General features: G+C 41.9%; 2 protein-coding genes and 1 long non-coding RNA gene across 5 annotated transcripts; 2 read left to right on the top strand and 1 right to left on the bottom strand.

Moving 5' to 3' along the window:
- The first annotated feature begins 2,759 nt into the window (after positions 1-2,759).
- fance (FA complementation group E) lies at positions 2,760-7,392 on the top strand. Of its 3 annotated transcripts, XM_088363770.1 has the most exons (12): positions 2,760-3,056; positions 3,530-3,786; positions 3,865-4,007; positions 4,199-4,270; positions 4,438-4,482; positions 4,554-4,610; positions 6,009-6,152; positions 6,232-6,355; positions 6,446-6,521; positions 6,584-6,650; positions 6,752-6,877; positions 6,956-7,392. In XM_088363770.1, the coding sequence occupies exons 1-12, from the start codon at positions 2,845-2,847 to the stop codon at positions 7,058-7,060; spliced, it is 1,428 nt and encodes a 475-aa protein (XP_088219896.1). In that variant the 5' UTR covers positions 2,760-2,844; the 3' UTR covers positions 7,061-7,392. The 3 variants fall into 3 exon arrangements, with proteins under 3 accessions (XP_088219896.1, XP_088219889.1, XP_088219903.1); XM_088363763.1 differs by having other exon boundaries at positions 2,761-3,056; positions 3,530-4,007; XM_088363777.1 differs by having other exon boundaries at positions 2,799-2,854; positions 3,530-4,007.
- On the bottom strand, positions 4,078-5,962 carry LOC148401374 (uncharacterized). The gene is made up of 3 exons (XR_015854683.1): positions 5,892-5,962; positions 5,542-5,629; positions 4,078-5,464 (listed from the first exon to the last, which is right to left on the bottom strand). It is a non-coding gene; the product is annotated as an uncharacterized LOC148401374 (long non-coding RNA).
- A 700-nt stretch (positions 7,393-8,092) lies between the features above and the next one.
- rpl10a (ribosomal protein L10a) lies at positions 8,093-11,120 on the top strand. Its single transcript, XM_088363817.1, has 6 exons — positions 8,093-8,180; positions 9,484-9,555; positions 9,636-9,716; positions 10,436-10,584; positions 10,663-10,835; positions 10,906-11,120. The coding sequence occupies exons 1-6, from the start codon at positions 8,176-8,178 to the stop codon at positions 11,074-11,076; spliced, it is 651 nt and encodes a 216-aa protein (XP_088219943.1). The 5' UTR covers positions 8,093-8,175; the 3' UTR covers positions 11,077-11,120.
- The last annotated feature ends 92 nt before the right edge of the window (positions 11,121-11,212 follow it).

Genomic DNA, 11,212 nt, shown 5'->3' with positions numbered 1-11,212 from the left:
TTGAAATATAGTTTATCTATCGTTATATGAGCCTGTGGAATATTTTGAAGTGCAAGCGCCCTCAGCTGTGCGCACCCATTGTTGACAAAGAACGATCGATGGATTTAATGAATTGGAGTGACACCGATGGTTTTATAAACATGTTACTCATGTAATAGTTGTCCTTAATCACTCTATATGTTACGTCAGGCCCGTTCTCAGCTCTTTGTTTGTGTTTGTCACGTTAGCATACCTATCGTTTAGCCTGTTGTTGCTATTTAATGAATTGGAGTGACACTGATGGTTTTATAAACATGTTATTCATGTAATAGTTGTCCTTAATCACTCTATATGTTACGTCAGGCCCGTTCTCAGCTCTTTGTTTGTGTTTGTCACGTTAGCATACCTATCGTTTAGCCTGTTGTTGCTATCGTTTAGCCTGATGTTGCTCGTTCATGACTGTTTTTGGTGTGGGATTTTGTCGAATAAATTGCCCCCAAAATGCGACTTATACTCCGGAGCGACTTATATATGTTTTTTTTCACTTTTTGGGGCATTTTATGGCTGGTGCGACTTATAGCTCGGAAAATACGGTATTTTTTTTATGGCATGTTTTCAGTGCGTCTTTAAATTAATGGTGAAGATGAGTTTCTAATTACTTGTTTTGAATTACACTTATGGGGAGACAATCACTTATCAATTTGACTTGTGACATAATGGATTGTGGGGCGTCAGATATGGAATGGAGATATTATGATGTGTATATATGTGGGTTTACGTAGGCGGGGCCGAGTTGGTTGGAATTGAGGACAACAAATAAGAGGTGGTGCCCTTTTTACTGGGATGTTCTAGGGTCTACTTCCCCCACAGCAAATAAAGATGATGGGTATTTGGGAAATTGCAAAGGTGTTCGGCTCACCTTGACTTATAATTACTATAAATGGAAAAATGCAATGACAAAACAAGCTAAAGACAGGAAAACACGGTATCATCATAATCCAGTTTTGGCATGAAAAACAAGATATTTTATGTAGGAATCTTTGTCGATTGTGCGTGGGCAGGGTAATGCCAAAGATTCCTTGAAATTGAACTATATTGTTAACGATCACAAATTTAACAGGGTACCCCTTTGATGGGTTGCCAATACTTGGAGCTCGCTCATCTGAGGATCGAACAGGGAGGGCATTTCATCTGATTCTAGGGGTAGATACGTTTTGAAGGGACCCCATGAAGTTATTAAAAATGTATGGTTGGAATTGATGAGGTTTGCTGTACACACTGCTCGTAAGTCCAATTGCGTTGTATGTTAAAAAATCAGGCACACCCTTGTATTGGTTCCATCAGCTGTGGGAGATAGAAATGTGTTTATGAATAGGTCTGATGCTGGAGTATGTATGGTAGCCATCATGAGTCGAAATACACCTAAAGGCAAGTGTATTGGGTGGGTGTGGTGTATCCCATGACCCCGATGAGCGACACTCTGCCAGTCTTCGCTCCAAGAGTCCAGCAGAAGGTGAGCTGTGTCATGAGGAGTCAGAGAATACAAACTAGTGGATCAAATTGCTGCAGGGTAGGAGACTATTTTTATGGATCACTCCTAACAAAAATGTGATGGTAAGAGCTTTGCCGTGTAGGGGGCCACACACACATATACTAGGTAGGATTTTTTCACACACAAACAAGGGGTGGGATGAACTGGCAGTTTAGGCTAGTTCAACAGGGGGTGATGCATTTTTTTTTTTCATCAAAAGCTCAAGTATAGTTGAGTGACCCATAAGGTCACTCAAACAGGGGGATTGTTTGAATAGGCCTCTTTGGCACATGTGATTAGCTCGGTAGCTTGAGCTATGCTGTTATCTTGCCGTGACCTTTTTCTTGCCTTCACTGGCTTTCGCTTCTCTATGACACTCTTTGGACATATTAGTTGATCTCAGTTAAGACTGCAAGGTCACGCATTGTCTCACAGGCTAGACAGAGTCGCCCCCTTGCAGGAGGGCGGCCAAGAGTAGTATAAGAATAGAGACCTTGGTTTAGACCTTCTTCCGCAATCTCGCAGAGAAGGCTCCACAGCTTTGTATCGATTTTTCTGGCTTACATTAAAGAGTTAGATTGAGAAGGCAGCCTCCTGGTCATTACTATTAGCATTGTGATCATTAAATTGCGCTTGCTCCTTTTTTTTCTGCTCCTCTTATTTATCTATTTATTTATTGTTGTGTTATTTATTCATTATTTATTCAGCACGCTTTTGTTGTACTTGTTTACTTGTTTGTCTGTTGTGAGCCATGTCTTGTCACCGTGGGATGGGGGGAACGAAATTTCGGTTTCTTTGTGTGTCTTTGGCATGTGGAGAAATTGACAATAAAGCTGACTTTGACTTTGACTTTGAAATCTAAAAGATCTGGGACATAATCTAACAAATCCATCCACAGTGAAGAAAATATTGAGGTGATAAAGTCTCCATTACACCAAGATTCAAAAGTTGTGCACAATTGCATGTATTTTATTCATACCATTATTGACACTTCAACTGTTAGAGAGAGAGAGAGAGAGAGAGAGAGAGAGAGAGAGAGAGAGAGAGAGAGAGAGAGAGAGAGAGAGAGAGAGAGAGAGAGAGAGAGAGAGAGAGAGAGAGAGAGAGAGAGAGAGAGAGAGAGAGAGAGAGAGAGAGAGAGAGAGAGAGAGAGAGAGAGAGAGAGAGAGAGAGAGAGAGAGAGAGAGAGAGAGAGAGAGAGAGAGAGAGAGAGAGAGAGAGAGAAGCCTATGCGCAAAGTTTCCACAAGATGGTGGGTGTTTCACACATGCGCAGTGCGGTTGGCGGCAGATTCAGTTCCGTGTATGTAAAGCTACGTACCTCTATGGACGAAGATGAATGCCGGTCAGTTGCTGAATCGCTTTGACGGGCAATGGAAGCTGTTGGCCCGGTCGTTGTTTTTCGGGGTTTCCGGTGCACACAGAACACTCGAGGTCTTCAAGCGACAGCAGCGGGCCACACCTGACAGATCATTGTCCGACTTAATTGAAACACTTTGTCGAGACGAAATCACCTATCCAGGGGGGAATGGGCAACCCCTCACCGTGTAAGTCCTGATAGCTGCGAGTCAACTATAAAATTCGCTTTCCAGTGCTTCTAATTGCAAAATATGAACTCTAACGCGAAATGAGATGTAAGGAAACAGTTGCAGTAGGAGTATTAAGCAGAGATGAGAAAACAATGCGCACCAATAGCTACCGTAGCTTCAAGTTGTACCACATAGTTTTCAAAACAAAATTCAACATCAAAAATAATTCCGGAGTCCATATTGTCATAAACATGTAATCTCACTTTGTGTACGTACTGTAAGAACATGGACTACTTGACAACATTTTAATTCCGTTTTGATGATCCAGTCCTGTGTCATCTATGCTCATCAGTAAACCAATCCTGCCAAATATGTATGCCACCTATGATGATGACTGGAATTTTGTGGCATATCTGAAATTCAAATTTATCAATTACAATACTGTGTTAGTCTTGTTTGTGCTTATCTCTCACAACTGTTTCCCCTCACAGTAAACCTCTGGTGTTGCTCTTTCCACCGCTGTTCAAGCAAAACTTGCTGGCGTTCATCTTCCTGATCCACTCACACTTCCCCAAAGCCGCCATCCTCCATCTACTCCGGTGTCTTGATCTGGACCCCTGTCCAAGCTTGTGGGTCGCCATATGGACGAAGCAACTGAAAAGAATCATAATGGGCTGTTCCCTCGAGGAACCCCTTTACAGCCCAGCGTGCGCTCAGCGACTAACAGCACTGTCACGGCGAGTGGGTGGTGAGACTGGATGGTGGGATGAGTGCAGTGGTTTGCAAGTGGAGGAAGCACAGACTGCGGCTGTTTTGTCTGAGACAGGAAGTCAGAAGAAAAGAAAGGCCCATTTCCATATTCTGAATGATGAGAATGAAGAAATGCAGCAGGAGAAGAAACGAATGAAGACAGATGAACCCATCGATGGGCAAGTGCATGATCAGGATTGTCTGCCTGAACATATGAAGGTAAAGATGGACAACACACAGATTTATTCACTTACTGTCTTTATTTTAGCGTATTATTTGGTACTGGTACGTGAGTCTGTAGTATTATTAGTCCATCTGGAAAAATGGTCCCTGCAGAGACCTTCCATTTTGTCCTAAAATCAAATTATTAAAATAACCGCTTTAATCCTGCTTGTCTCATTTGCTCTTAGATGGCAGAAGAATTGGAAACGGATGCGCCAGAACAGGCCAACACCCATGAACCTCTGCCTGAACATATGAAGGTAAAGATGAATGCGTTTAAATCCATCACTTTTTTCCAAAGTTCTTGTTGCAAATGGTAAAACTGATGATTGGATACCCTTTTTGGTACACTGCTACACATTAAGTTCATTTTCATAGCACCAGGTCCTATTGAGTAAATGTGTTGTCTTTTTGTGTGCTACCTCAGGCATCTGTTCTTCAAATCAAGGAATTATTAAAAAGTCCAACCGAGGTATGTAGAGAATTCGGATTTCTTCTGCTACTCCGCACTGTTTGTTGTGACTTTGTTTAATCCTTTGACAGTGGGACAACCGCTCACTTGATGAGTTGAAAGTGCTGAATGACTGTAATGCCACTCAGGTATGTGCTGTACTAGAAATCTTTTTACACATAAAGCTGGTACATCTGAATAGCTGTGGCATTCATTTGCCGTGTCTTTCACACTGAACCCAGCAAAACTTGACATTGTGGAGGTTTGTGTGCTTGCACAAAGACACACTTTTCACAAAGCCAGCGTTCCACCTCTTAGCGCTTTCCCACTGCCGAAAGCGAAGGTTTTCAGGTTTTTTTTTTTCCGTAGGGAGCACTGTTCTGTAAAAATCAAGAAATTATAAGATTACTACACGATCATTATTCACCAGGGCCTTTCAACTTTGCAAATTGTGACATTGTAATGTCTACTATGTACGTTTTCGCACAGCCAAGATGGCTTTTCGCATTCAGATACTTGGAGGACAGCAGAAATTGTGTTCAACACAAGGTGAGAGAAGTGAGTCCCAGGTTTTCAATTTGAAGCCCTGGTCCCGGCTTTCCACTACTGCCCTTTTACAAAACTACCACGCCTCTTCAGTAAAGCAGCAGCAAACCCAACAACTTGTTGCAGATGTTGAACGACTGCAGTCTCCTTAGGACGTACATCCTGCTCTGCGTTTTCCTGTGCAGATGCCTGGTGTGTGCTGACCAGTCCAATTTACTATCCAGTCACATCCCAAGATATTTGTATGAGTCCACAGCCTCCACCTCAGCCCCCTTTAGTAGTACAGGCCTGGGCTTTGATCCGGTCTTTCCAAAGTCTATGACCAGCTCCTTTGTCTTGGAGACGTTGAGCTCCTGATGGTTGCTACGGCACCAGGCGACAAAGTTCCCTACTGGACTCCTGTACTGCTTCCTCCTCATTGTCATCACCCACCAATGGCTGTGTCATCCGCATACTTCTGTATGTGACACAGCTGAGAGTTGTAACTGAAGTCAGAGGTGTACAGGGTGAAGAGAACAGGGACCGGCACTATACCCTGGGGGCCCCAGTGCTGCTGAACACAGTGTCAGAGATGGTGTCTATCAGCCTGACGTACTGCCTGTGAAGTAGTCAGTTGGTTCTCCTAAGTCAAAGCAAAATATTGCTCAATGAATTGCTCAGATCTTGAAGAAATCTCAAGTTAGGTCACTGCTGTCAAAAGGATTCATTAATAGCAGAACCCATTTTGTTAAGTATTTTAAACAAAAGATTGATGGTGCTGACATTATACTGACATTAAACTGTGGCAAATTGTCTTAGCTGTCTGAAAGCTCGAACAAAAGCGGCAATGTTTCATGCTCGTGAAAGACACGGGCAAATAAATGCTGGATCTATGATTACATCACCTTTGTTTAAAGATCCTCTGTGTGCTCCCGGCCCTCATTCTGTGTTGCTACCTTTCACACAGAGTAGCAACGACACAGTGACCCAGTGAATCATTATGCTGCTCTTTTGTGTAAAAGGTGGAAGTGCTGTGTGGCCAGTTGAATTTGTCTAACTTAGAGGAGCACACTCTGATACAAATCTGCGGCAGAATATCGGTTCTGTTGCCCGACCTCAGCTTCAGTACGGCAGCGACACTCATCAAGAATCTACTGCTGCAGAGGGTGCGTACAGTCTGTGTTACTATTCACTTTGGGTCACTGCAATGATGTGTGGCTTGACAGAAGTCGCCGCTGTCTGCAGGTGCTGTCTCTCACTGAGCCCCCGTCCAGATGCCTGGTGAGTGCTGTGACGTCACTCTGCAGCAGCTACCCCAGATCAATGTGCCACGCTCTGATTGGTCCGCTTATAGAGCAAGACAATATGGGTGAGATTATGTGTCTCTTGAAAATTGGAGAAAAAAAATGCTGATGTGAATCCCAAAGCATCCTTTAATTAGAGCAATTGTTTATTTTAGGAAGTGCACAAGCTGAGCTCCTGAACAAACTCATAGAAGGCTGCCTGGATTCCCACTACAGACTGCTTGTGCTTCAGTAAGACCAAATATTTCAGCACTTTGTTCTTAAATTGCTTCTTTTTCCTGTTTTTCTTCCAGGATGACACTGAAAATATCATGGAGTGAGATGTTGCTTTCTGTTATACACAGCTTGCTGGACTCCAAGGTTAGCGGAGGTTATTTTATGTCCAACAAGTAGCATCATACTGTAAAAATATTTCCCGTAACAGTCAATTTTGTTTCTTTTTTTTTTTTTTTTTTTTGCAGCCTGACTTGAATGAAGAACTGTTCACACTGTTGATTGAACAGCTGGTTAACCAGACCCCTCTGTTCACAAAATCTGTCCGCTTAGCAAAAATGATGCTGGCTGCCCTCACAAAATATGGCAACCTTGTAAGTATGCAAAAATGCATTTCAATATTTTACAAGTATTCATTTTTAATCATAATGTATCCATATTTTACTTTCCAGGTGAATGCTTCACACAAGCATTCCCTGTCTGATTGCCTGATGCTAAATGAGACATTCTTAAAAAAGGCTCTTCAAGCAGTGTTGAAAAGAATCCCAGATGCATAAAAAAACCATTTATATTTATGTTGCTATATACAAACCTATTGTCATTTCATGCACTGAATTTTTCCCCCACACGTGATGGACAGTGTATTAATCTTTTTTGGGGGGGCTGTACCTGCAAAAGATCCATTTCACCAAAGCACTTTTTTCCTGACTATTGTTGCAGAATTTCCCATTTTGACAGCCATACTTTTTTAGTTGTTATATTTACTTGTATTTTATTTTATTAAACGAGTTTTACATTTTGCACGGAAAGGAAAACACATAAAAACATAGTGTCATTATTAATGTGAATTTTAAACAAAAATAAACGATTCAGTGGTTCAGAAAATGAATGGATGAGTGGACAGAATATAAATTTAAAACAATTAAAAACTAAAAACCAACTACAGAGGAATCACACTCTTCAGCCTTACAAGGTCTATTCAGGGGTGCTGGAGAGGAGGGTCTGTCGGGAGGTCGAATCGCAGATTCAAGAGGAGCAATGTGGTATTTGTCCTGGCTGTGGAACAGCTCTACACCCTCAGCAGAGTCATGGAAGGTGCATGGGAGTTCGCCAACCAGTCTAAATGTGCTTTGTGGACTTGGAGAAGGCCCTCGACTGTGTCCTTTGGAGAGTTCTGTGGGGGGCTGCTTTGGGAGTACGGGGTGCCAAACCCACTGATAAGTGCGGTTCGGTCCCTGTATTACCAAAGTCAGAGTTTGGTCTGCAAGTCGGATTTGTTTCCAGTGGGTGTTAGACTCCGCAAAGGCTGCCCTTTGTCGCCGTTTCTGTTCATAACTTTTATGGACAGTATTTCTAGGCGTAGCTGAGGTGTAGGTCTGGTTTAGTGACCTCAGTGTAAAGCGGAACGTGTGCATGTGTGCGCGGTGTGCACATTTTATTCTGTAAACCTGCTTTGTGAATCACGCTGTGATCGCGTCTGATACAATCATACATTTATACATTTTTAAGTATCTACGGAAAGTGACTGCCAATGGTTTTTTTCTGCAAAGATGTAAAAAACAAAACGATTCTGCCGTTTGATGATGACGTAGCTTATAGGCAGCATTAAATTGACGCAACTTCCTTTTGCACTTCCTTTCTAGCGTAGCGAGTCAAGAGGACAGCTGCAAAAATGAGGTAGAGCCGATCTAAATAAAGTAATCTGGTTAAAAGAAAGTTATATGGTATTTGAGCCGGGTTTTTCCCCCAACATTCGTAGTGCTTGATAGGATTAGTCATTTCATGTAAATTTTCCTTTTCGGCTGCCCTACAGCCAATAGTCCGTTATTGTTGCAAGGCACGTTGTTACGTTTCAGGACATAATCTCCGTGCATCCATGATTATCCGATACATTTAGTCTTGCTTTTTTGCGTGTAATTTATGGAATAATTGTTAAGCATCACTATTCTTTCTGTATTAGTGGATTATTGTGTGAAAATGGATCAAATCTAGGATGTGCTATCGTATGTCTTATGAAGTTAACAGTGACAGCGGTTATTAAAATTCGACCACTGTAAACAGTGAACAATACTATATACGGTTCTTTAATCAAGAACGAGACTATTTCTGATAGATTTTTAAAATTGTTTTCTCAGAAGTAAACGTTTAACATTTGGAAAAGCTGCCATTTTGTTTTGGCAGTGCTTAGTGTGTGCTGTACCCGGCAACTCACCCGCAAGCGTTTTTATGCCTTAAACTGCTTAGCTCGGTCAAACGCCGTGGAGATATTGGATATGATTTAAAGGCTGCCTTTAAACATTTTAGTCAGTTTCCAGAAAAACTGGCTTTCGATTCCAGCTGTGGCCACTAGGGCGACGTGTTTTTTTTTTTTTTTGTCTTAAGCTTCACCAAGGACCCCAGGAAGAGTAGCGCTGGCATTGCCATAGCTAATGGGGATCTAAATAAAACAAACAAACCACAAGTTACTTTAAAATTGTTTAACTGCGTAGTTAAATTTTTGATTACTCAAAATACAAACAAAACACAACTCGTTTACAACTCCGGACTGGCTGCAAGATTTGTTTACCTAAAAAAAAAACAAATGAAGATGAATTCCTCCCAAAGATTCACAGACAAACTCATTATAGCTCATGAAATTCTCATCCCAGTTCGTACATACATCAGAGGGTGACAAGTAAGATGGACTCTAATAAAAATTCACGACTAAAGAAGAAATTGCATTCATGAAATTGTGTGGTCACTCAACAGCTTTATGCATGCATATTGCCAATCAGGGTGCTTTGGCACCCTAGTGTGCCCCGAGTATCATTGCAATGGGACATTGATTTTCACAAAATTTGTCAGCTGTTAATTCAATATTTTTTTGTTGTCCTTCTATTTGCCAGGAATGTATAGTGACCATCAGAACAAATAAATGCTCTGGCAGAAGGTACAATAAACCTTGAATATCCAATGCAATTTGTCCTAATTTGTGTTGCAGTAAGATTTCCAGAGACACTTTGCAGGAAGCTGTGAAGGAAGTTCTAGCGAACTCCAGAGCTAAGAAGAGGAAGTAAGTTTTCATACCAGCACATGGCTTTTCCCGTGACTATTTTACAGTAAGATGCTAATAAGTGTGTGTTGCTGTATTAGGTTTGTGGAGACTGTGGAGCTGCAGATCAGCCTGAAAAATTATGATCCCCATAAGGACAAGCGTTTCTCCGGCACTGTCAGGTTGGACCATTTTCTGTCTCACCCAACCTTTTCCCTGATTTTGTCTGGCCCTGTCAGAATGTTGAGTAAAGCTGTAGTGTATTGATTTTTTTTTTTTAAGCTAAAGTATGGTCAGACAGGCCAGACCAGGCATGGAGAAGTACTTTGGGTCGTCTGCTTGAGGTGACAGGCTTCTTGGCAGACGGACCCTTACCCTGGGTCTTAAAAGATGAGGGAAGGCTTTGAGGGGCTGAGCTTTTTTTTTTTAAGCTCTGACCCTTTGAGCCGACCAATATTCGCTATATTAATGAAGACTCCTGGCCTTCTGGCGGTATGGTAAGACTTTCAATATAGAAACTGATGTGTTGTACATGAACTCAATTCTTGCTCTCTACATTGTCTGTAGGTCTTGAATTATTTCCAGAAATAGTTTCATATCAAGTGACTTATTTTGCTAGTGCCATGCTTAATGAACTGTTCTGTTATACACGAGCTAGATTCTTGTCTACTCTTGCGCTGTAGGTTGTCTATAGGTCTTAAATTATTTCCAGAAATGGTTCCATATTAAGTGATCAATACGAAAGTGTATTAAGTGAAGTGTATTTTGCCAGTCCCTTGCTTATTGATCATTTTGAAGAAGAAAGTGTTTTTGTTTCTTATTAAATAATGTTTGACACATAAATGAGTCTAGAGAGAGAATGTTTGGTTCCACTTGTGAACTTGTAACTCTTATTGTGTAGGTTGAAGACTCCCCCCAGGCCCAAGTTCTCTGTCTGCCTCTTGGGAGACCAGCAGCATTGTGATGAGGCCAAAGCTGCTAACCTGCCACACATGGATGTCGAGGCGCTCAAAAAGCTCAACAAGAATAAGAAGCTGGTCAAAAAGCTTGGTGAGCAGAAATTTCCATTTTGCCTTTCCTGGATGTTTTAAGTTGGCTTGGGGTCTTGACTACTTGCGTGTCTTCCAGCCAAGAAGTATGATGCGTTCCTGGCTTCAGAGTCTCTGATCAAGCAGATACCCCGTATCCTGGGCCCGGGGCTCAATAAGGCTGGAAAGTTCCCCTCGTTGCTCACCCATAATGAGAACTTGAACAGCAAAGTGGATGAGGTCAAATCAACAATAAAATTTCAGATGAAGAAGGTAAGATGAGCTGCCAGTGTCTTCTGCAAAAGCTTCACGCAATGCTTCATTGCTAATTTGTGCCCCTCAGGTGCTCTGCCTGGCTGTGGCTGTTGGACACGTGAAAATGAAGGAGGCTGCGCTGGTGTACAACATACACTTGGCTGTCAACTTCTTGGTGTCCCTCCTTAAGAAGAACTGGCAAAATGTGCGTGCCCTGTATATCAAGAGCACCATGGGAAAGCCACAGCGCCTCTACTAAATGATAAGATTCCACAAATAATAAAAATGTGGATTTTCCAAGAATGTTTTTGTGCCATGCTCATTTTATTTACTGTAGTAGAACTGACGACAGACACAGCTCCATGATTTCTTTCTGTCCTGTGGCTAAAGGGGAG

The sequence above is a fragment of the Syngnathus floridae genome, chromosome 2, assembly GCF_059516105.1.
Source record: "Syngnathus floridae isolate MCC-2025c chromosome 2, RoL_Sflo_1.0, whole genome shotgun sequence".
In the NCBI taxonomy this organism is placed as follows: Eukaryota; Metazoa; Chordata; class Actinopteri; order Syngnathiformes; family Syngnathidae; genus Syngnathus; species Syngnathus floridae.
Note: the sequence above shows the minus strand (reverse complement) of the source record. Positions and strands in the feature narration are given on the sequence as shown.